General features: G+C 37.2%; 1 protein-coding gene across 7 annotated transcripts; it reads right to left on the bottom strand.

Annotated features, from left to right (window-relative positions):
- Positions 1 to 625: 625 nt before the first annotated feature.
- Positions 626 to 26491, bottom strand: ZGRF1 (zinc finger GRF-type containing 1). Of its 7 annotated transcripts, none has more exons than XM_071808177.1 (30): positions 26396 to 26491; positions 25730 to 25855; positions 25040 to 25171; positions 24848 to 24928; positions 24671 to 24727; positions 24033 to 24218; positions 21481 to 23668; positions 21091 to 21173; positions 20289 to 20387; positions 19691 to 19864; positions 18900 to 19005; positions 18707 to 18813; positions 18350 to 18500; positions 16746 to 17404; positions 15075 to 15213; positions 14379 to 14563; positions 13757 to 13944; positions 12996 to 13135; positions 11657 to 11803; positions 9574 to 9688; positions 8564 to 8823; positions 7209 to 7368; positions 6432 to 6509; positions 5403 to 5550; positions 4368 to 4495; positions 3915 to 4038; positions 3291 to 3467; positions 3018 to 3152; positions 2114 to 2375; positions 626 to 926 (listed from the first exon to the last, which is right to left on the bottom strand). In XM_071808177.1, exons 3-30 carry the CDS (start codon positions 25058 to 25060, stop codon positions 811 to 813), a joined length of 6414 nt encoding a protein of 2137 aa, XP_071664278.1. In that variant the 5' UTR covers positions 25061 to 25171; positions 25730 to 25855; positions 26396 to 26491; the 3' UTR covers positions 626 to 810. The 7 variants fall into 7 exon arrangements, with proteins under 7 accessions (XP_071664278.1, XP_071664279.1, XP_065693763.2 ...); XM_071808178.1 differs by having other exon boundaries at positions 26415 to 26480; XM_065837691.2 differs by lacking the exon at positions 19691 to 19864.
- Between the last annotated feature and the right edge of the window lie 84 nt (positions 26492 to 26575).

Here is a 26575-nt window from a genome sequence, read left to right as displayed (position 1 = left end):
TGAAGCTGCATAAAAAGGAAGTGGAAGATGACTTGGAATAAGTTCAGTGCCACTGGGATGCCTGTTCTGTGGTGCCTCTCGAGTGCCTCAGAGTCTTCTCTGGAGGAAGCTTAACAGCATGGCAGCATCTTGAAATTTTACGATGTATACACTTGGCCTACTTCTCCCCACCGTTCATACATTAAATGAACGAGCCTTCTTTATACACCTTTGACACAGCCTACGGACAAACTTTGGCTGTGGTAAAAATGATGAACTTGTTTACTTGTCAGAGTTTCTGACACAACAGCACTTATTTCCAAAACAAAATCATTCCGCTTTTTTTGCAGTTTTGAAGCACAGCTGAGTGATCTTATCCTACAACCCGTAAAAACATCTAAATCCAGGTCAGTCCGTTCTTGTTTCATTTTGCTGACATCCAAAGATTTAATAGACCAAGGACATGTAATACCTAATGACTCTGGCTTATTTTTCCTTTTAATTGTTTTAGTCATGCTCCTTCCTAGATTTCACAGATTTGCAGATGGCAGAATTGCTCTAAGACAGGATGTTACGTGTATGTCCATTCTGAAGAATAATAGAACACGAATACAATGAGGTACTTTAAGCATAAAAAGGATTTCAGTTATCAAGCAAATAAAGTTACTTTATTCATTTTCAGTCATACAAACAAGGGGTCAACACATTAGTACCAATACACTGAGATACAAACAAAAATTTCCCACATTAAATATAAATATTAGATTTGCAATCATTCTGATAATTTTTATAGACAAGCAATTAATATTTTCTTCATAAAATGTGCAGATTTTATTTTTCCCTTTTCTTCTTCTGTTCCTCTTCCTTCCGTTTCTCCAAATAACACTTAAGAATGTCATTTAGCTGCTGCTCACACTGGCTCACGTGTTGTAATCCATTTTCCCATCCTAAAAGCAGCAAGAAACAAGATAATTACATCTCGCTTTACAGCATCCGTCATGTAATTAGCCTGTGTTGATGAGAACATCTTCTTCCCCAAACCTATCAAATGGCTGTAATATTTCTACTTTGAAAATTGTTCTTCAGAGTTCAACGAGATGCTTCCTTTGATGGCAACCAAGTAAGTAAATAAAATAATTACTGTTTTGGCACCTATCCTGGCAGCTTTAGAGACTGAGCACTCCCACTGCAGTATCTGCGAATCCCCAAAAGGGGATGTGCCCCTCCACAGGGAGCTGCGGTAGCTACTGGGGAGTTGGATTCAGCCAGAGTTTATTGAATGTATTTTACAGAGCTGGACACTATCCCACCTTCCACTTCTCTAGTTCAGAAAAAATCACCAAGGAACAAATTATGATGAAATTTGACTAATGCTTTGAGGTACCATTATGGGTTTTGTTTTAAGCAGGATTAGCTTTCAAGGATATAAAAATTATAGTAAATCTCACTGCAAATATGGAAACTATGTTCAAAACTTATTTTCAAAAACTGTATTTCTTTCTGTGGTCAAAAAAAGCAAATGTGTATTCACAAGACAGTGACCTGTAAACAGAGCAATCAGGAATTACTTGGTAGCATCAGCTGATCTCCAGTAGCATTGCTTTTTTTCCTGGCAGCTCAAAATGTATCTTCCAAAACCAATGAGCCTCTTAGTTGCAGAAAAACACTATGCATTTTTCTTTATTTAAATACTACCTATTCAGAAATACTACTGTATGGAAGAATTTGTCTATAACTTGTTTCTGTGTGGGTCTACTATGCAAAAGCAAACTGGGAAAGGACTAGAAATGCAGTAATGAGTTTCAGCTCTCCTCACCAGCATGCTCTTTGAGTAGCTATCTGGTGGCATCAAAGGAGGAAAGAAAAGTCCCATTACTGGATAACAAATACTCTTCAAGTATAAAAACAGTTGGCAGATAAAACTACAAACATGCAATTTGCATGCTTGCAAATATGTGCATTTTCCTGCAATATACTATTTTTGTATGTAAAGAATATACTGTGTCTTATACAGCATGCACACTGTATTTATTATGTAGTATGCGTAGCATATATGTATTATATAAAGTATATTTCATATAATTTTAAAAGATGAGCTGTGTAAGTTTGAAAAGAAAGGAAAATAATATATTACCTTTGCAGTGACAAATTACTCTTCCCCACAGTCTGTTCTTACTTAAACAGGCCAGATTTCCAACAATCAACAAATGCCTCTTTGCTCTTGTTAATGCAACGTTCATTCTCTTTTCTGAGTCTATGAACCCGAATTGTCTTGTTCTTACACACGACAAAACAATTATCTCCTTCTCAGCTCCTTGGAAGGCGTCTACAGTGGACACCTGGACGGCTTTGATTTCAAACGCCTCCGACTGTACGCCGCTAAGCAAATTCTGAATCTGTAGGCAAATGAATATGGATGGTGATGAGTTGTGCTATTCATAGTGTTACTTTTCTTGAGCAAAAAACCACTCAACAAGTCTGAGTTTACACAAGATGTGACCTAAGAAACGACAGAGTGCAATGAGAGTAAAACCTCAGCTAATCACAGGAAAACACTGCGCAATGAACCTGTATTTGGCGACATCTCAGTGCGTTCAGTGTGGCACCCAGTACTTTGGCCTACGAATCACAGCAGCACATGTCATGCTGTGGGTGACCAGGTGAGGTAAAACTCCAACCTTGCAAAGTAGATGCTTCCCCCATCTGTCCTTATCACACATAACTATTTGTAACAGCTCCTAATTAATTTATGAAAATTATGCACTGTTAAATTTGCCGATTTTCTGAGTGTTTATGTAGAAGGGGAAAAAATGGAAAGTTTATTTAATCATATGTTTGAATTGAAAGACTTTGACTAATTTTATTGGAATTAAAAACCCAAAACAACCAACCGAGAAATTATGGTAAACTCTAGTTTGTCTATCCAGCATTTGTTTCTCACTTCTAGCTGTCTCTCTCTCTCATTGAAATGGAGTCGAGGTTTAGAATGAACAAACACATTTAAGAAAACTGTTTCATTGATGATACATTCTACAAACCTTAAACATCTGTGACTTATAAAGAGTAATCACACCAATTGCAGATCCTTCTATTCCACTTGCAGTCAGAGCCTGGATGAGCTTGACTGTAAAATGAACTTCTGCCATGTTATAAAAGCTGTTGTCTCTCTCAATCTGGAAATAGGGAAGGAGATTTAGTTCTCACAAACAGCTGTTAAAATACACAGCTGCACAGTGAGAATGCAAACAGAAAAAAAATGGAGGCAAAACTACAATATTGACTTTTTATATAAGAAATGTTTAAAAACTTACTTGTTCTACCCCATTTACACTATAAAAGCACAGTGTTGGAAGCCAATCCAATAAAGGACTTCTGTCATTCTCAGAAACACCATCTATCAGATTTCCTTCATAGAACAGCTCGTTGGCTATGGCACTAATAGCAGGGTGACATCGGTACTGTGTCCGAAGAAGTATGGTTTTATGGCCCTAAGGAATGAGGATATATAGATAAAGTGTGACTAGGAAAAAGAAACACTAAATATTTTGCTATGTGAACTGGGTCAAACAATAAATAAGTGGAAACAATTCCTGCAGTAATCTGGGTTTACCTTTATTCACTTCAACAAAAATTAGAACAAATACTGCAGCCCCTGATTCTTCTACCTGGATTGAAAACTGTATATAAAGATCAGAAGGCACAATCTGTCATTGTTTTTTAATCCATTCTTTGTTTACATTTGTTATGCTTACAAATTACCATATACTGTGAAAATAACGTTTACAGAGAAATGCACTATAAAGGAATCCACTTAGTTAAAAAACAGCCTGAAAAACTGATCCTCTGACATCTAAATAAAGAAGACTTTTAGTGACTTCAGTGGACCTGCTGTCTCACCTTCCATGTTTTCTAAAGATGTGGTTAGTAGCACATACCATTAAGCAAAGCCGGTCAAAGAGCGTCTGCTCCAATCCCTTTTCATGAACACTCTCTGACCCTTGGATAGCTGGCGGTAATTGCTTAGGGTCTCCAACAAGGACTAGCTTTTCACACTGAAACCTAAATGAGAATGTTAAAAGTGATAAAAGAAGTTCTAAAATGGATGTCAAACTATTCATAACAAAAATGAGTGCTGCGTTTATATATCACAGATTGCTTTCCATCAGGCTGCCATCTCCATCACCCTCTTTCCACAGTTAAAATTACATGACAGCTCAAGGAAGGCACCTAAGAGCAGGCTTCAATTTGAAATTATGCTTCTTGCTTTCTCAGGTGAGACGTCAGAGTTCATGTTGTTAAAAAGACATGCAAGTTTAGCAGTTATTTGAGGTTGAATCACCACTAACAAAAAGTGATTCCTCTGCTGAAACGCAAAATGAAGGTTGTACCTTGCAATAGGAAGGAGAGAAGCAGGTTCAGTCATTTGACTGCACTCATCCAGCATCACTACAGGAAACTTCAGAGTATTCAGACATGGGAATGGGCAGGCAGCACAGGTCACTCCAACCACTTTTACCTTTGTTATTAGTGAGGGGAAAATGGGTAGACAAAAAGTTAAGATCATTTAATAGTTAATCTCTGAGCAGTACATAACTATAGCTTCAGCAGTAGAATACACCTAAATTAATTTTTAGCAGTTCCACTGCATGCTGTGTCATACTCACTGGGTCTCAAAAAAATAAATTCTAACTTCCAGTAATTCACAGGTTCATGTATTTTAAGACCAGCTCTGGTCTGGTACAGAGAGAGTTCAGCTTACACAATCCTCCAAAACCTTCAGAGCCCCAGCTGCCAAAGTGGCAGCAATGACCACTAGCAATAAGCACAAGAAACAAATTGCTTAGATCTGCCTTCTTATAATTGCTCTATAACAACCTGGGATTGAGTCTGATACTGAGGAGAAAAGGCAAACAGCTCATGAGATCAGAAATTGAGAAGCAGTAAGTTTAAAAGGTAATACTTGGATCAAAATTTACTTAAAATATGTTTGGAATGTTTTGTCTTCTTGTCAATTGATACTCTAGGGTAGATATAGTTCAGTCCTTATCTTTTATCTTTATGACTCTATATATTGTAGTTTAATGGTGACAGTGCAGGCTAGCTGTGCTCAGAAATTTCTCTCTCACCACCTTGTAAACTAGACCGGTAATGTTAAATCGTTGCAATAAAGTTCAGAAAGGGTTTCCGACTCACAATATATCACTAAACAGGAACTGCAAGTACAACTCAGACAGGTCATACACAGGTAAGACACTAAGCTATACCTGTGGAATCAAACCTGTCCCAGTCTTCACATTCATTTTACTGTTCAAAACTTTGGGAGCTTGGCAGACATGAGAGGGGATTCCTAGTTTCTGTGTGCCAGCCCTTGTGGATAAGGCCTAGTGAGTCCCCACTTTTCCATCCTGTCACTTTGACTGTACCTGTTGCAGTATTGTTTTATTGGTCCCCAGTTTATGTTGTTCAATACTCTTCTTTACATACATTCTTTCCACTGGAGTTAAATCTTCTTTCATGAGAGCAAGCAGTTCTTTCAACTGCTCATTTTCATTTCCTGAGCCAGCATGTAAACTTCAAAAAGATTTAATACCTTGCATTACAATGATTGAAAACAACTGTGCTTTCAGTGTTTAGTAAACACTCAATATAGAAAAATAATCTTACTTTATACATAACAGTAGTTCACAACAATGTCCTAACTTAGCCCAAATCCAGCTAAGACAGACTGGTATAACACCTATTTTAAAACTGACCCTTTATCCCACCAGTTTCGACCCTGCCACCCCAGTCAGAGCCATACATGTAGTAAATTACTTCTCTAAGCACACAGTTGATTTCAGACTGGAGTAGAAACAAGGAGTTTTTCGTTCCTATACCATTTTATACCCTTGGTATGCTACTGATACCAAGGAGTGGAAATTTAATCTTTATTCATCTTGACCTGTACTTCACTCTCTAATTGTGTTAAAAGTCCTATGTAGATCACTTTTAAATAGTTGAAGGACGAACCCCCAAACATTTCAGATGTATATAGCAAAGATAACTTGGGTAAGAAGTACAGAATTCATGAGATGTTACCATTAATTCTTTGAATATTACATTTATAATTACTTCCTCTTAGTTCTTCTTGCTACAGTAGTACATATATATCTCAAGTCTGCCTGTTTTATTTTTCCTTCTTGTGTAAACTCCCAAATTTAAATTTGTAACTGCCATTATTTTGTTCTTCTCTACTACTTTCCATTTAAAGGCGTTAGCTCTATTCAGCAACAAGTGAAATTGCAAAATCAAGGTAAAATTTCTCCATTCTGCAGGATGACTGAAAAATAAAAAACCTGAGAGAGACATATTACATTCACATTTTTCATTACTTCAAAATAGTGATTTTACAGCATACGTACTATCATGAATCTTAGAATTGCGTCACATCCCTCAAAGATTACGATTCTTACCTATAGGGAAGAATTGCTTTGGTGATTTTCCTAATACTTCCCACTCTGATAAAATCCTCAAATCCAAGATCAAGCAGACTTCAAAGAAAAAGAGATGACACACAGAAGTGTAAAAATAAGTTCAGAAAAATGGTAAAGTTCTGAAAAGGCTATCAGACATATCAGAACACTGAAGAACACAAAGTTCTGCAGTTTATCAGATGACATAACTCAAGCCACTGTTCAAGTAAACCAAAGTAAATTACCTCATTATGATTTGTCTCAAAAATGCTCAGTACCTTTAAGATTCTCCTTCCATTAACAGTCTTCCATTTGTACTTTCCCTTCCTCCATTTATCCTTCCAAACTATAAGTTTTATTTAATGTTAGCCTCTAACAAGTTCTTTTTCTCCTCTTGGTATTTGCTGGAGCTTCCCCAGTTGGACTCTGTGCCTCTCCCTCTGCCTCCATCCCTCCTTCCTCTGCCCCTACTCCTACTCCCCAAAGCTTCCCAAGCAATCCTACTTTCTGTCATGACGGATTTTAATAGTAAATTTGATGAGAGTATGGCCAATATTAGTCTCCTAGAAATCTGTGCAGCTAGCCTTACAGTCTTTTAGCATATGCATGCTGTGCAAAGGAGCAAGGTAAAATTATAGCCCCCGTGATACACCTTCTAGGGAAAGAATCCAATATTTTTGAAGTGTTATATTGGAAATATCAACACAATCATCTTTATCGTGTAAGTGCATTATTGGTTTTGGAAAAAAAGAGTCTGTAAAAATCTTAGTAACCTACCCCAGCAGAATCCTGTCAACGGCAACGTTAGTGGAAGAAGCAATCAGAAGTTTCCATGGAGTTGGCCTTGGACCCTCCGTAGCTTCGCTGCTTTCGAAGAGCTGTACTAGGAACAAGACCACAATAGACAGCAGATAGCTCTTTCCAGCTCCAAAAACACCTGGTGTTTTGGAAGAAAAAGCCAAAGTTACAAGTGAAAATTTTCTAGGAAGTACAGTCTTAATCAATTGTTATAACCTAAGTTTGTCATATGAAATATTATGCTGTGATTCGTGTAAAAACATTGCACACGCTTGCTCCAGCAGCTCTAAGCATTCAGGTGCAACCAGTTGGCTTACACTTTGCATTTACTACCTGCAAAAAGTTGACAAAAAAAGAAAGGAAAAGGGTAAGTTAAGGTATTTTTCCTAAATTTTCTGGTTTAATACATGCATTACTTGCTAAGGTGCCACATCAATACATTAAAATAGTACAAGCCCCTGCATGCACATCCCTCATACCATGTCGTCAGGTGCAGAATAACGAATTTGAGAGATTATTATTCTAACTAGATTGACATGCCTGGCAGCCTAACAAAAGCTCTGGCAATTTAAATCTAGTACTATCTGTAATAAGAGTGTTATTATTTAACATATTTAACATACTATTTAACATATTTACTTTGACAAGATCTGAAACTATGTTTATGGTAACTGCTTCCCAATACAGATTAAGAAAAAAAATCTTGGAACCAAGATGTTACTAGCCTTTTTGTACATGTTGAAAAGGGGTAAAACAAAGAAGGAAGTATAAAACTGCAAGGAATAATCCATAAGAGAAAAAGTAATATATGATAATTTAGGAAAGCTAACATGTGACAAAAAGAAATAAGCTGAAGACACTAAATAGCTCTTTGTGTATAGATCTTGCTGGGAAAGAACTCTATACTTATGTAAAATCCTGCAAAAAGGAGGAGGCAAATGCAAGGATGAAAAGCTCTGTGCTGATAGAACAGATGTTATAATATGAACTCCATTATCAGAAGGGACTCATCCAGTAAATTAATTTTGAGAAAATGCTTGAAGTAGGTGAGAACAGCAGTGTTACAAAAGAGTTTAAAAGGATATTCCATACATATAGGCAGTTTCTTCAAGCTCATCTTTTGTGCTGTATTTAAAATAAGGCAACATTTACCTAGACATAAGAATCTCCCTTTAAGTCTGCCTGGAACTGTAAATATATGATTAAGGGAACAAGTCTACTGTTTCATCACTGAGAGAAGGAAAGGAGCATTTAACTAACACTGGCACTACATATAAATTAGCATTTTTGCAAAGATAAAATAGCAGTAAATTTCACAATTATTTGCTATATACCACGTATGATTGTGATAGGGAAGATCTGCTGTTCTTCCACTGGTTTGGTATTTTCACATGAGGTCATCATCTGAGCTATCTGCATCAGCGATGTAGCTTGATCTGGGTTCAATGAGAACGTTTGGATCATCTTTTCAGCTATTTCTGTTGCCACTTCAGTGCTGACAGGTCCATACATCATTGTGCGTTTCAAGCTGATGGCAGGTGGAATAAATTTTCTCCTGTTGACTCTATTAGTAGCATTTTCAGAAACAAAATTCCTAAGAAAATACAGATGTCAAAAGTTGCGGTATAATACTGCATATGTGTAATTTGTACCTCATGGTTCTGATATTGTTACTCACCTGACACTGAAATGCTGAGGCTTCATGATTAACACCTGACATAATTAAAAGTTGCTGCCCCCAATATACCCCTGCGTTGTATATTCCTGCCCCTTATTACCTCCCTGGTTGAACAATGTGACTTACTCTAAGGCCATGAGACTGACAGAATTAAGAGTGGTAGGAGAATGTGGTCAGAGGTAGCAGGGGTTCATTTTTATACAGTGAAGCATAAGCAGTCTTGAAATTATTCCTATATTGCTCCAGTTCTCCAAGAAAATATTTTTAGGTTTTGTGTCAAGAGACTCTAAAAATCAGGAAGGAAAAAGAGTTCCACTGAACCCCTGTGAAGCATATACATTGATTTAATACATATCAGTCAGTAGCTGTACTATCAGTCTAATGGTCATAATAATGCCCAATACTGGTCTTTGGGTTATAAAATGTGGGCTGCAGGTAGCTTTTGAGAAAAAAACGTGTAATCCCTGAGTTAGAGTTAAGCAGCAGATATATTTTCAGTTTCATATAAATGAAAATTGCACTGTCAGTAGTTCATTCCTTGAGCTGTTTTACGGTTTTCCTCATCCACATTTTTAACAGGGCGAACTCAATGGTATATTTGTTGTTTATTTTTCTGTATCTATTGACATCATGTACGTTCCCAGTATCACTCAAACAGCGACTTACATTTTCAGCAGGTATGGGATTAGTGGTAAAGTAGACGGATTGAAGTGCTCCTCCAGATTTCTTAAAGATGTAAGTTCACCACTAGCATTACAAACTAGTAAGGCATGAACAATCGCTGAAAAGGCCACAGAAAAATAATATTAGGAAAAAATTAAATTAGCCAAAATTTCAAATCAGCTAGATAAATTAATTACAAAATGCCAAGAGAGTAATTAGCCCACTGTAACGGAAACCAAGTTAACCCAATTGCCATGTCTGACTGAATTTTATGGATGAGGAGAGACCTTTCAGCCATTCTTTTCAAGGTGTGTTGTTTTGAAATATTTGTGATTCCAACATTAGGAACCATCTGAGAAAGAAGTTTAGATAAAAATCCTTACTCATGTTAAAAACAGTCGAGGTATTTAGAAGGCTTTGGAATTTAAGAGTTGAATTTCCTAAGTAAAATTTCTGTATCACAATAGCTAAGCAGATGTTTTCTTTAAAAAAGACAAGAGAGGACCATTAGAACACCTACAATGGGCCAGACTGAAGTTCCATCTAGCCTGTTTCCAAAGTGTGCAAAAGAGAATGTCTGGGCGAGAATATAAAAACAGAACAAGTATTTAATTATATTTTTTCTGAATTCTCTGCCAGTTTCCTAAAGTTCTAGGGATTGGGTATTGCCTAACCAACAAGAGATTTCTAATATAATTTCTAATACCTCTATTTTGATGTTGTTTATAGCTGCAAACAACTATACATTACTTAAAGCTTTATTTTCATACAACTCAGATGTTTGGTTTGGTAATGGTTATAGAATTATAAAATAATCTGTATTTAGAATCACAAAGAAAATTAGGAACAAAAACTTCCTAAGAAAAATTAAATGTGAAACCACGTGATTCAATGGCATTAAGACTGAAAAGCTATATATGAACGCTTCCAGAACCTGACGGCTTGTGAGATCCAGTCCTGCAGTTCACACGCAGGGAACAAACAAAACCAAATCTCCAATTGCATTAGAAGCCTGTGATTCTGGTAGCAATTGTGCCAACAAAGAACTTGTGTGCCATTGTATTTTTTTAGCCTTCTGAATTACATTCAGAACTGCAGTTTAATGTAGGCTCACTGAATTGTGTTTTGCAGGAATGGTGACATGGAAAGCCTAAAAAGACTGATCTGTTGACTTCAAACAGTCAATTTACCTGCTTAAGGTTAAGTGTCATGAATACAGCTTTTTGTGATCAAGCACACAATTTTCACACTGCATTAAATGAAATGAAGCAGAGGTATAGTATTACTAGCTCCAGAATCACTACATAATGCATTCTTCATCTCTTTTGTTTTAAAACAAACAAAAAAACCCCCAGAACTTTATCTCAACAGCAAAGATAAACTTTTGCATCAGGTTTGGCAGCACATTTGTCATTTTTCTGTGAGATAACAGCAGACCCACACTGTTTCTCCCTGCACTTCAGGCCCACTAACCTTACTGTTTCCAAAACACTGATGACAAAGTATTACAAAAATACCCCAAATGAAAACGTCAAAAATCAAAAAGCATGGTTGCAACTTACTAAGTAACAGCTTGCTAAAGAATAAAAAGGTCAGCGGTTCATTAAAAAAACTAGGTTTAGCAAAATTTTCTTTTTAAAATACAAAGGTGAAAATAACTAAAGCTGGACAGACTTGTTTTTTTTTTTTCTGAATTTTAAAACACTGATTTTTTTTAGTAATTCTAAACTGTGGTAACAAAGCCACAGAAATCAATATCAGGACAGCCAAATCACAGATTTAATACGTGGTTGATTGTTTGCTTTTCAAAGACAGTAACGACATATTCCTTTTACCTACACTGGCAGTTATTTATACTATTCTCATTTCTTCGTCACCCATTTAAAATTCTTACCAGTTACTTTACAGATTTAATTACATTAAGTACTGTACTCAAATGGCATATTCAAAGATACAAGGAAAAAAATACCGTTAATAAAATAATGTATTAGATTTCAGAAACACTAATCTCATTCTTCATTGCGGGCCATATTTTTCCCTCAATCGTCGTTTCCCACAATTCCTAATTATTTGGTGTACAACTTACTATTTGATCGCCAGTTTGAGGGGCAGTAGCCTTTCAATGGTAGTAATTCTACTTCATTGTTGGAGGATGGTCCAAAGAAAGCACTACTTGCAATGAAAGTATCAAGAGTATCAAAGTTCAGAGTCTTCGAAACAACCCAAATATCATCTGTCAAAATAATACAGAGTTCTCATAAGCTTCTTCTACTGTCTGCTTTTAAAGAAAATGAAGCTGGACAAAACAGCCCAGCATTTACTATGCTGCAAATTAAACCATCGCTTATGTGAAAGTACGGGTATTAGAAAGTTCTAGATAAGTGTTAGTTCAGTCCTAAAAGCATGAGGAAATAATTAGCAATTCTTCTAGTACTTGCTGTCTGAAATTGATGGTAATTGTAAAGTTATCTCCTGGTGCACCTAGCATCGTTTGGCTTCTGACAAATCCGAAGTATCCATTTTGAGAGTATTTGAAACAAATCACTGGAGTATACTACAAATGTAGTTAACCACCCTTTTGCAAAGAACAGTGACTACTGAAATAAACATACGTTTTCCCTTTCCTTTCGAAACCAACACATATTAGAGCCTACAAATGTTCTGGTTTATCTGGCACACCTGATGAGATTAAAGCTCATTACACTATTCCTGTACTATACATTGCAGAGCACAGCCAGGGAGGTTTCAAAGTTGGGAGCAATAATGGCACATCTAAATCTGCCTGTGACAAAAATGATCAAAAAATTTTAGCCATACACAAGTAACCCTGCCTATGCAGAGATTCAGAATTTAAAGTTTAAAAACCCTGATTTGTCAGAACATTTCAGAGTCCGTGCATAAAGCGTACGCAGGCAAACTTGTTTGTTTCTGCCTAATTTCCTTTACATCGCTTTCAACAACAAAGTGAACAAACCGTGAAACCGATGAGTATCAATTAAAAACTTACTGAAGTGAAACAAACTATGGAGACTGACTGGATCAAATCACTGAATGTCCTCCAACTTTGTGATATACAATTATTTAGAAAAGATACGCAACAATTACTGACACACAAACTCTTACACCAAGTTTTCCTTAAATCTCATCTATTTGAATAATGGATTTCCTGAAGCTCCACTATCCACAGATTTAATACACTCCAAACCCAAGGACATAGAATTTATATTTGTCTAAGGTAGTTGAACATTTACAAGAAAAGATGAATTAATAAGATAATTTGTTGCCCTTCTAGTATGAGAATTGAATTATCAGGGTTGTCAGGAGTTTGAGACTGGATTCAGTTTTTCTCTTTAGATTACAAATTAAAACTTTAAAAAGGCACAACATGTCACAGACAATTCTTGTGATGTTTAAGATTTGCTTACCTTTGCTATAGAGAGAATAATGCTCCTTTCTGCTTAGTTTGAGGTATAACTTGGTTTTGAAATCACCATCAAATCTGGCAGGGGTATTCATAAATTTCTTGAATTTACTACACCGCTGTGTTTGAATTTCAAAGGCTTTCCTGTTAAAATGTAATTTTAAGAAAAAGTATGTAAATAATTGGCACATTTTGGATTCACCACCAAAAATAAGAAAGCTCCAGAGATAGGACCAAGTTATACAGCACAGATCTTGGTGGTTGTTCATCATCTTACCTTGCCAAGTTTTAAATACATTTATCTCGACTGCAAAATACTTATCTCAGATTCAACCATTATTAAATGGTTTCCCCTACAGTTCAGCAGCACAGAACAGCATTTGATACAACCTCTAACATAAAAACTAGAATCACTAAGAGAATAAATCAAAGTCTGTCCCAAATTCTCTTACGACTGTTGCATTTGAATTGCTGTTCATTTAATCTGTCATAAGAGATTTCGTTGATTTTGTTAAGCTATTGATCAAGTTGCTGGTAAGCAGTTTTGATTCCTGCTGAAAAAGAGTGATGACCTGAAATGCCACTGCTGTTAATTTTAGTCCTTCACTAATTTGGCTTTTACATTTCTATACAGGACTGTAAACTGTTTAAATGTAGTTAGTCAATGTTTCTGTTAAATGTTACCAAAATCCAGAGTTACTGGAATATTTATAAACCCTGCAATTCAGATAGCACTTGTGAAAGGTGCACAGCATTTCAGAATACCTCACCAAAAGCTGGCATCCCTCATAGAGAGAAATCTTTTGACTTCTGAGGTATGTCCCAACACTTTTTATATCATGAAGCACTACACTAGGTCTGAGTTTTATCTGTGCAGGGTTCACATCTTCTAGCCACTTGAAAAATGAACACCGCTCAGCTTTTGGGGCATCACAGGCATAGAACAAACGTCCCTAGGAAAAAACGGGGGGAGAAGGACCATTAGCACATGAAAACAAACAGGCAAAAAAAAAAAGTAAAGCAATGGACCAGTACTAGCTGCTATAGAAATAATCAGATAAACACCTGTGTTTTCATCGTGTTTGGCTGAAAAAACAAGCGTGTCCCAGAACTCTGTTTCTGAACCCAGTATATGTAATCATACCTCACAGAAACATCATATAATCAGAAAATTATAAATTCAAGTCTTTATATACATGTATGGGGAGAACTAGCACATCAACAATTCTGGACACCAGCAGATATTACAAGTAATCTCAAAAGTGATCTCTACAACACATCACTTTGACTTGTAATTGTAAATCATACAGAACTGCCCTGTAGTTGTTCACAGAATATAAACCAAACAAACACCCCGAACTGTAAACAAACAAGGAATAAACAGCACCTTGTTTTGACCTTCTTTTTTAACCGTAACAAGCTTAGCAGGATGCATATGATTGCAGAGTGGAACGCAGCTTTCTTTGCTCTCACTTTGCCCATCTTGCAATGAAGTGTAAAATGACGTATCCACTTTTGAAAGAGCATTGTGTAATCTTTGTGACAACTCAAACAGTATTATGTTTAAATGCTCTTGATATAGAAAGGAGAATAAAAGAGTAATTAGTGCAGCCTTAAAATGGTTACACATGTACGCAACATTCAAACAAATACATCTTCATTTGAAACTTTCCATTCCAAATCTATATAAAAATATTTAATCCGAGTCCTAAAAGAAACCTGCACAACTTGCATATTGGACACGCAGTTAATTTGTTCTAACTGCCTTACTTTCATTCAAATCACATTTAAGTATATGACTCCAAACACTAAACAACTGTTTGTTTGAAAAAAAAGAAGGGTTTAGATAGGACTCTAGTGACTGGTAAACTCACACAAGGTGATATAGTTGAACAGAAGTGGACAGATGTTTTGGGTTTTCTTTGCTCATAAGTTTGGATATATTTATACCCCAAATTGCAAACAGTTGTTCTAATAGATGATGTTGTTGATGATCTCTCTCCCTCTCACCCTTCTTTAGGAAGCTTCAGAAATACACTGTTCAAAGATTCCAGCATTTTACATAGCATAGTGTTAGACATACCTGTCAAAGCAGCTTTAAAAATCTGTTTGTAGTGAACATGAGACTGAAACACAGTTGGTATGGAAACCTTTCTTTTAGGAAGATTAGCATTTTTTACTTTATCCACATTAGGAAAAAACAACTCAGAAACTGTGATGTCCTGGAAAACAGAAAAACAAACCATTAAAACTTGCAAAACCCTGAATGAGACAAATGTTGATAACCGGCTACTGTACAGATGACAAAACCTATCCATTTTCCTTCTCTCTTCTTTTTTTCTTTTATATATTGTGCTCTTATTAATAAGTACAACTAAACAAAAAGAAAAAAAGCCAAAACCAACACACACCACAGGGCCTCATTTTGCAAGCAGAAGTCTCATGATGAAGACTGTCAACGAAGAATCCATTTTCTAAAAGCAAAATACAAATCCTTTTCTCCACAAATGTTTGCAGACTTTTTAAGTACAAGAGCGTGTACTCAATAGGACTGCCAACAAGAATAAAATTAGGTACACCTGGAGCTACAGCACAGAGCGCTTGGACTGCCATTTAGAATATACCATGAAGTTAAAATTTGCCCCTTGACAAACATAACAGCACAGGTAATACTTTCAAAGGCCTTGAGAGTAAATTATGCGGTTCAGAATAATGTTTTTAGCTCTAGGCATGGTGAAGGAGCACACAAGCCACACTTTTAACACCATTTCTGCACAGAAATGAATCCATCTGATGAAAATATAGCAAAGGTACCACAGGCTAGAGAAGGAAGCAGCAGCATAGAGAGCTTTGGGAAAGGGTGGCACAGCACAAGATATCCTGTGCCTGCCATCCCAGCCAGTCCTGAGGAGCTTCTTCCACCTACTTACACTGCAGTGGGCATCATAATAATCCTCTTCATAAGCTTTTAAAAATCCAGTATATGTGGATAATATATAAACACACACAATGTGTATACCACTGTGTGTAAGAAATATACTAGTTATTTCCACACCTCTATTTCACATTAATATTTTACTGTACAGCGTTAAAGAACTAGAAAACACAGCATACGAAGCTTGTGTCATCATTTTGTCTCAAAACACACCTATTTGACAACTTTTACAACTTGACTTGTAGTTGTTTTGAGTGGTTTTGGTTTGTTTTCCTTTCCCCAATTTACTCCATCAGTTTAAGACAGTCTACTGGTCACAAACAGCTGTGCGAATTTTCTAGATGCTTATTCAATGTCAGAACTTTACTTTTCCATGACCGAAACTGAAGGAATATAAAATATTTTAAAAGCAAAGACTATGCTTTGAAGCAAGATATAGGTGTTCATCAAAACAACGCTGGCATCACAATTAAGAAAAACATCTCTCAAAAACAAGTTCTTACTAATTTTAGATAACAAAGCAGCCCAACAGCTTTTATTTCATCTTCCTGTCATCAACATCCAGATTAAAAAAAAATCCAAACATGGCACTATATGTGCCAATGAATTACCTTTACAAAGTATTAGTCATGGCACTTAAAAAATACATTAGCAGCTGCTGTTGTGTAGCTGAGATTCTTTAGTGCTACTACATATGTAGAAACATTTCTTCCAATCATACTGATAATATCTTGCAGGAAAGCAGATAAATGCAGTTACTTTGTCCAGAAAAATGTGTTTCTGCCACTTATAACTGTATTTGCTTGAACAGTTACACACCTGGATGTCTCCTGTTACAGCGTGGCAGCTCAGATGACTTAAAACCTTTTGTGTTGCTTCAGCCAAAGGTGTCTGACTTAAGTGCGGAGAAAGTAACTTCCTCTCTGAAATCAAATCCTGGTTGCTGGCATTTGCACAGCATTTACCAAGCAGGCTCTTTGCTGTCAGCAGAGGTGCAGAGCTGGGAGCACTTCTATTCACAGCACTGCTCTCTCCCGTGTCACCCTGCAGCATTCCAAGGACGCTCTGAGCACAGATGTCATCGGTCACTTCCCCATCGTCGCTGTTTTGAGTTATCAAGTCACACTGAGAACTGTTTTGATATTTTAGCCACTTGCTTTGTCTATATTGTGAAGTCACATTAGGGACCACTGGTTGTACCAATTTCCTTTGTCTGTCTTCTGTGTACTCTCCAAATACAGAGGTTTCATAATTTCTGTCCTCAGGGCCAAAAGCACTAATAGGAAATACCGCTGACTTGTTGCATAAATTGAATACTGAAGAGCCGAAAGACTGCTGGACGTCCTCACTGTCAGGTCGATAAACTGTGTCAGGAATCTTCTCAGTGGCAGGAACAGTGACAAGTGGAGTTCGTGTTTTAACAGTGGGTTTGAATCTTGAGAGGCTGCATTCCTCTGGAGAGCTGGATTTCTCCTGTGCTGTAGGGCAAACACATCTTACAAGCAACTTGTAGCACTTATGGATGTCGTATTAATTTCAGATGAATACAAAAACTAAGATAAGCAAAGAATTCTCAGTTCTTCCGTTTATACATCCTGTCTTCTAATTAGCAAGCTGTTTGTATCATGCCTGTGCAGTACCACACTGAATTTCCACACAAAATGAGTGATTTCAACTGTGATTCTTTTAATACTTAAATCCCTTTATTCAGAACATATTTCTGTAGGCACTCTATTTGGATAAAAGAAAACATCTGATTGTGCTTTGGAGGTCATTAATATGATATTTTTGGTAGGTCAGTGACAGCTGCCAACTGGAAAATGAACAGCTTAACATTTGCTCCTTCTTCCAAAAAGGTCACCTACAGAACTGTGTTAATTAATATTAATCAACATGGATAAATAGGCTCCTAGTACCACAAAAATCCTTTTGACTAAATTCACTATCAAGAAGAAATTACAGTCATTGATGGGTGCCAACTGGAAATGAGTCAGAAGACAGCTAAATATGGAAGAAAACTAAAAGCAGTTAAATAAATTAAAACATTAATACAAATTAGAAGCTTAGCTTACAGCCTATTTCCCCCCCAAACTAGAAGCTAATTTTTCTTTCTACAATTAAATCACTCTACTGAAGTCTCTTTCAGGTGAGTATATCTAGGGAGGGAGGCATGGAATTCCAGGCTAATTCAGCTAATTTGGAAAACACTGTTTAAAAACATGCTTAAAAGAAGTAACACGCCCCCCCTATGAAAAACATGTAACAAACACAAATCAAACTCTGTAGTTACCCAGACGCATCTCAGTGTATTTCAGCACCCATGGTAACCATCTTTTATAGCACAACTCATTGCGCTTCAAAAATCCTCAAAGACTTTCTAGCAAAAAGATGGTAAATTGCAAATATAAACTATAATTTCTTACTGAAAAACAATTCTGAAAGTTGTGGTTGACTTGGTAAGATCCCGTGTACCAGGGGCTCCTGGATGTCTCCAATAGTTTCCTCGGATCCTGATGCTGGAGAGACTGTAGAGTCTGGATCAAGTAAGGAAGTCGGTTCTACTGATGAAATCAACTACGGATGGAGAATTAACATGTCAGGTGAATGACTGGAAAAAGAAAACCTTCATTATAGTTCTTCTGTCACTATTCTCCCATAGTTCTAAACAACTGAAATGTATCTCAGAGTTGAGATGAAACAGTTTCAAAAATAAGAAACCGCTACCATGAACACACATGAAATAAACCCCAAAAGAACTAGAAGAGACAGTCAATTCGCACCTTGTCCGGTTCCCACAGTGTCCACTGTGTTTGTCTCAAATCAGAACGTGAGGGTGAGCACGACATAGCCCATAGTGGAACTTCAGAATTCACGTTCAATGCCAGAGCTAGGAAGAACACGCAAAGGACACAGGTCATGCAGAATAGTTGTTCTGAGGCAAATCGCTGCCGTTCCACTTACGCTTTCACTTACAGGAATGATCTATTATTGACTCTCTACTAACGTTAGACTTCTTTTGAAAATTCTCTTCTCTGATAAAGTTGACATCATCCTCATGAAGGCTTCTTGGACCTGGAGACTTCACCAAAAAAGTACAAGCAAAAACTTTTTAGAAATCAGTCTGTTTATCCTCTATATAAATATTATCCCTGTGTGAATCTTATTTCTAAATATTATTTCTAGATATTGCTCTTCAGCATCTCTAGCCCATTCTGGAATTAAAATACAAAATATACACTTTCTGCCGTTATTTTAAATACTGAAATATGTACTGCATTGGAAAAAAAAAAATCTTTTATTTAACATTGCATCCAGGAGGAACAGAATCATAATCTAAGAAAGTTAGTTTTAACCCTTGCTTTGGAACTCTAACAATTATATACCAAATCTCAAATTCAGTTAAAGGTGAATATTATACTGCTAACACCAGCAAACAATCATTACAAAAGCCCCTTGCCAGTTTTCTCTAAAAGAAATCTTCCTTGTTTAACATCACAGATTATGATCATGCAAATTTTTCAAAGTATAATAGAACTGATCAGAGGGTAAAAAACAAGTTACATCTTGCTAATGTATACTCCTGTGACAAAGACGAGTAAAAATAATTGTCTAACTGCAAAGTTTGAACCACACAGCACTACACTGGGTACTTAGTGATTTTGATTTGACTGTAGTATTCTAAAAATGAACTCTCTTTTATCCTACATTTAGAGAATACTTTTTGCACTAAGGTTAGTAAGAATAACTTTGAAAAATTGTTTTACCTGTCTGAAGTCAGAAAGAACATAATTGCTTGAAAGCAAGGGTGACAAAAATCTCTCAGGTGCAAATTCCATATTATCTGGGTACTGCTGCCATCTTAGCTGTGAGCAGGGAGCTCTCAACATCACCTCACTAGCTGCTGATCCCTTTACTTGGTACCCTTGAAAGGCAACAGGCTACACAATATATTGGAATTGTCATTAACTGAAAAGAATTACTGTTCTGGAACTATGCACAGTCAATAAAAGTACTTTTCATACATAGAATTAAAAAAAATTTGTTGGAAACTGCAGAAAAAAAAAAATGTGTGCTTTTGAAACTCTCTTGCACTCTGCAACTCAGCAGCAATGGAGTTTTAGCACAAATCTCTGTCAACAGAAAACTGACATACTGATATAGTGTGTTTTGTCTTCTTTTTGTAATGTAAAATTTGAGTTTAAAACTTCCCCCACACGAATATACTAAAAAGTGATGAGAACCTTATTATGAGACTGGTTAAATATTTATCACAACTTATTGTAATATATTGCAAATAATAAACCATTGAATTGAAATTTAAGAAACTCTATTCGTTATACTTCAGTTCCACTGCAATTGTACCTTTGGGTGACAGTCAGACATCCTGGGGTCTCTTTGGGCTGCAGCTATCGGTAGAATACGTGCCTCTGTTTTCTGTAATGAATTGTCCACACAGTTGGACTGCATATAAAAGTATCAAAAACTAATTAGTCTAACAGTTTAATAACCATTTAAAGTGAGAAGTCAAGCTAAGAAATCTGAAGATTTTTTTCAAAGACCTGATGTGTTTATACAACAGAGAGTATTTTAAATTACAGCCTTTTTATTTGGAAGACAGAACAATACATGATATGATAAGAAACTGTTTGCTGCTCAAATGGGACAGGAGAAAGAGAAGAATTTAATCTAAAATTTTTCCTTCACTTTGGATGGGTTGAATGACAAAGACTGTTATTAGCACTGGACAAAAAACAATGTGAACCACCAAACACAAACAGATTTGCCCAAGTATTTCAACCAATGTGCCAAAATTCCTAGGAAGGCCATCCATTCAAAAAATGGTGAAAGAAAAAAAACAGATGCTAAAAAAAGATGTGGTAGGGAAGCAGAAGTACCAGACATACTGATGTTCTGATATTAAACATAGCTAGATATTATAATTTGCATTAAGTCTCTTGTCATACACTTAGCCTCCTGAACATTTATGGCCAACAGGGTCTCCGAGAGGGCATCTTTTGTTTATTACCAGCTTCTTAGTTGATATCTCTAAGCAATTTCTAGTTCAGCCTCCACAATTTCATAAACCAGGAACTGTATTCAAGGAGCCTGGTAGAAAATGAGTTTATTCTGTGAAGATAGATATACGTAGTCAAAAATTGGTTACCATAAGGCCAGAAGAATCAAAGTATGAACATGAAGATGCCTGTATACTTTCTGAGTAATGCATTTCTGTAAACTGTCTTATAGCTACAAGAGATAGAAAAGCATAATAAGTTACAGTTACAGTATTCTTTTTACATGAAAACATCTGAATATTTACCGGGCTTGCAAACCTTACCCATGCAAATAATTGCACAGTTCAGATTTAACTGAACTAAAGCAAACAAAGACACAGACTTGGAGCCCACATTGTTGCTTTAAACACGAAAAACATAACACATCCCTCCAGAAGTATGATTTCTGAATATCAGTTGTCCATCAGGAGAGATAACAGTAGAGAAGTCAAATAGGTACAGTTACACAGAATTCACTTTAAAATAGAAACTGACCTAACCTTCGTCTTTCACAAGGGGTTCAAAGATCTCTTTAGAAGTCTCTGCTTCATATAATACGCTATTTTCCTCCATCTTTTCTAAGCTTTCTAATGCTGTACTATGTTGAGTCAAAGCTCTTAGGAGGGTGATATTATTTACCAAATCTGGAAGATTTGGTGAGTTTGCAGCCATTACCGTGCTTTTCAGGCAATCCATTCCTATTATTTCACCTTTGCTGGCTTCATGAAATGCCTTTATGTTCTCTACATTTTCAAACTCAGTTTCACCTATTGCTGTTTCGTCTGGAGATGAACGGCCTTCTCCTAAAGGATAAATAGAACTTCTGGAAATTAAAGTATCTTCTTTATGTGAAATGCCAAATACCTTTTGATGGTCTTCTGTAATACATTGGACTGAGCCACAGCTAGAATCAGATTTTTGTGACAAAGCCAGCAAAGGACTGCCTGGTTTATTGTCATTACTCTCGGTACCCAAGAGGTGTTCTGAACCAACATCTGGGGATTTCACACATTCAAGCTGTATAACATCATCTTGGGTCCTTTTCTCCATTACAGAAATTATTCTACTGGTAGCAATACATGAAATACTTTCAGTTTTCTCAAACATACTGGTTTTAGGGTGACATTCATTAACATTTGTGTCACCAGGCAAAAGATCAGAGCGCTTGCTTTGCATCCATGGCACACCATTAGCGGTACGTGCTGCACAGCCATCAAGATCCTTCTTATTGTTTGTGGCTTCAGTACTTAATTGACTTTGATTAATCTCTTTTACATTGTATCTGTCATCCAGAAGTCCCATTTCAAATCTGGTCTGGTTTGCAGAGTCTTCTGCAATTCTCCCTGGATCCCCAACACTGTTGTCACAAAGCTGAGATGGTATATCCCCAGTGCAGTGACTTCTGTCATTCTCTCCATCAAATGTTGGACCTTTGACTTCTTTTTTACTGTGTGTCGTTACTTGAAGTCTCAACGCAGCACTTTGTGCTACATCTTCTGCCTTTAAGCAATCTTGACTTTGCGAAAGTATGTCTCCTTCAGTGAGCTTTTTCATGTCTCTTCCACACAGGTCTTCATTGTCTGTGTCATTAAAATCAAAAGCCTCCATTAGATTGAAGTTAACCTCCATCACCTGTTCATCTGGACCACGCTCTTTGCCACGCGGACTTAATTCCTCTTTTATAAATCCAGTTTCAGTCAACAGTACATCCACAGAGAGCTCCGGGTCACTAGGCACTCTTTCTGAATTTTGTGTTGGCTGAAGATCACTTTGCAACTTGACAAATGAATTCTCCTTAAGACTGTTAGTCACTGAATGCTCCCCGGATCCAGAGAGAGATTTTTCAGAGGTCATTGGACTTGCTGAACACGAAATGTCTCCTGAGGATGGGACAAACTGACTGTCACTCATCCTACTTACTGTGGATTCAGGTAGGAAACAACTATTTGTATTGCAGGGATCTTGTAAATCTTGACTTAAACTATTTGCCTTTTTGTCATGACTCTGCCCTGTGGTTCCTTTATCACAAGTTTGTTCAGTTGAATTTAGAAGCATTTCAGTATTCCATTCCTTTTTATTATTTACAGTTCCCTTCGTAAAAGGGGGGTGCTGAATATTTTGAATGAGTCTTTTGACAGGGTTGCCTGAAAAAGCGGGTAGGATTGTGCTGGTTTGGTTATACAAACAATCTTCATTTTCTGATGTCTGAAAGCTGGAAAGACATTCTGTGACTTCAGACTTGGTTTGCTCTCTGCATGCTTGTGTTGGTTTAGACTTCAGAAGCGCTATTATCTGTGCCGTGCTCCTGATGTTCTGTGACACTGCCCTGTGACTGGCTGTCTGACTGTGAGATTTGCTGTGCCCAGTCATTAGAGGAGATTCTGGCTTCACGAAGGACTGATCAGAGTTCCGCTCCTCTGTTTCTTTACGTCTGTCAAGAAACGGAGCTGAAAGCAGTGGGGAGATAGACAGGTGTTCTCCATCATTACCCGTACATGCGCCATCATTGAAGTCTGCAGATGGATCTGTTTCTGTATCCTTCTTGCAAATTGTAGAAAATAAAGGAGAGGTAATATAAAACTTGGATGGAAAAGTACCCTGACCCTGCTTAGATAAAGGTAATATTGTTTTTTCTCCTTCTTCCATTGTTGATATTTTCTTTTCAACTTGACGTGGCCCTTGGAAACCCTAGGAGAGACATTTTAAATTAATTCTACTCAGAAATCAACTTCACATTTTGCAATCAAATGTTGAAAATGGGGCACACGCCACAAAAAATATTCTGGCCAAGTGGCACATGATGATTCCACAGATGTTTAGAAATAATCTTAAGCCCTTGTGATTTTCACTGCAGCCTTAGCAACAGCAATCTGATAAACCAAACAGATTTAGTAAACTTTGGGAAAAATAGCAATAGGTAACATGTTCTGGCTTACAATTCCAAAGAAGCAGGGAGACATTATCTGTATATTTACCATTCATTCAAAGACGTGCTATTTGTGTTTTAAAATGCATGTTAGCATACGACATAACTTTTAAAACAAAGACATACTGTAAACTTCCTTTTCAAGCCAACTGACAGAGGTCTGGGGGGCAGAACACTGGGTTTGACACCATTTCTATCCACTGCTGGAGTTTCTGGTTTCCTTGGCTGATCATCAGAAGGTTTTTCATTCACTTTCACTGCTTCAATTGTGATCAGATATCGCTCACTTTCTAAATTATCTCCGGCATTCACCTAGAAAAGAGAAAGCAGCAGTGTGTACATAACAGTGCTATATAAGAACGAAGAAATCTTCTAAATGTTGTGATACTTATATGTAAAAATTTCAGAAATATACAACTGCCATATAAATACTTATATTAAAATGTACAGATGTATAAAAATATACAGATACTAGAAAAGACAAACACTTAGCTTCAAATCACGCTTCCTTCATATATCACTATAATACCCTGCTTTTATCCCAAAGGAATAAAATTCCATAAATCCTCTACACTAGTTCTGGAAAAATAATAATAATAAGACTTATAAATAAATAGAAGCTGCTTTTGCTTTCCATTATTTTCATTGCAGCAGACTATCATATCCACAATAAGAAAAATACTACCTTAATTACCAAGCAAGAGTTTGAAATGCTTCCTGAAACACAAGCCACAATCATAAGCATAAAAATTAAAAAAAAATACCTGAGATTTTATAAAAATACTCTCCAAACATTGTCCTTTATCATCAAACAAGACACCCTGCAATGGAAAAAAAACCAGACTCTTAAATAACTAATTTTATTTCAACTAAATTGCCACTGACAGTCCAGCAGCAGCAGATGATATAAAATCTGACGGTATTAAATCTGAGTTGTTCACCTTATTTCCACCATTTCTAATCCTCAGAATTCCATCTTGCCACGTTTTTGATTTTTTCATTTTTTGGTGAGTGTATAATACCTGTTTTAAGTGTGTAAAATGTTGAAACAATAAGTAAGAAAAGAATACAGCAACTATAGTGTCTTTTTATTTATTTCTACTTAATTGTTCCCAGCATTAAAAATCACTTACAATAAATTCTTGAGAAGCCATTGCTTTGGCAATACAGATGTCCAACCACTTATTTCACAAATAGTCACATCTTCATACAGCCTGAGAGACAGAGAAATGTTCAGAATCCACCAGAGTTGTGAAGGAAATGTCCTGACAAAAAACAGATGTCACTTCACTTTTTTGAAGGAAAGGCATTGACAAAAACCACATATCAGTTCATTTATTTTTCTTCCTCAAAACAAGAGAGCTAGATGCAAGACAATGTAGAAACAGCAGGGTATAGCTGATGCGGGCATTTTAAAGAGAAACCTTGAAAATTATCTAACACAAAGACTACTAGTAAAAAATGGCATTTTTATAGATGCCAACATATTTTTTACCTTTCAGGGGAATTCATTTCAACAAACTGCTGGCAACTCTGAAAACTCCAGTGATCATATTGCTATTTAGAATTAATAAATTATCCTAAATGCATTTACTTGCAGCAAAAAAAATATACCATAGGAGCTATTAATAGAATAATTTTGTCACAAGTTCATGACTCTGGACTTGGTCACGCATGCTTAACTCATGTTGAAGATAACGGACTCTCAAAACCAGTTACCCGCGAAGTCAATCCCCTTTACATATCTGAAGTTAGAACACAATAACTTTTAAAACAGCCTGTGATGATGAAACCAAGAACAAATCGTTACTGAAGCAACTCACCTTCAGGAGCTGTGACTCACAGCTGCACGTACTGGGTTATAACATCTGATTGGTATCGCAATTTGCATCAGTGTTTATTTAGAGACCTTCATTTGCAACCTTCCTGAGTTCAACCCATTAACAGCACTGCAATGGAAACGGTCACAAGAAATAATTTAAGGCTGTCAGCTACTCCGACATTACAGATTAGTCAGAAACAGTTGGTATTAAGGCAAAGATATTCACACCGTTTCTTATAGCCCCCACCTTCTGGGCAGTCCCCAGGTGTGTAATAAGGTGGGACGCCTGGAAGTGGACGTGCTTAAAGGACGCAGAACTGCTCCTTTAGTTATTATGAGCAGCTGGGTTAATGCAAACACTATAAATTAATAGTGACTGCCGTGGGAACAGGGGTGAGCGGGAATCCTGCCAGCACATTCGCACAAATTTGCTACTCCTGCTTTCCCCAAGCAGCCAGGACGGGCTGGCTGAGCCCGCCAGCCGCCGCTCAGCCCTGAGCACAAGGGGTGTGACCCAAAGCCGCCGCCCACAGTGACCCCGACCCCCGCCTGGGCCGCTCCCTCAGTGCTACGGTGGACACGACACGACACGACACGACACGACACGACACGACACGACACGACACGAGGGGCTGCGGGACCCAACGGCGGCCCCATCCCGTCCCACCTGTCCCGGACACACGCACCGCCCCGCGGCGCTCCCTCCCCGCGTTCGAAACTTCCCGCCGCAGCCGGCGTGACGTCACCACGCGTCGCCGGCCGGCGAGGAAAGCCCCCGCCGCGCGCGCCCCGCCCCGCCCGTCCGTCCGGGAGGAAATCACGTGCGCGGAGCGAGGCGCGGCCGCCG

Source organism: Patagioenas fasciata, chromosome 4 (assembly GCF_037038585.1).
Source record: "Patagioenas fasciata isolate bPatFas1 chromosome 4, bPatFas1.hap1, whole genome shotgun sequence".
Lineage (NCBI taxonomy): Eukaryota > Metazoa > Chordata > Aves > Columbiformes > Columbidae > Patagioenas > Patagioenas fasciata.
The sequence above is the reverse complement of the archived record's forward strand: the minus strand, read 5'-3'. Positions and strand labels throughout refer to the sequence as shown.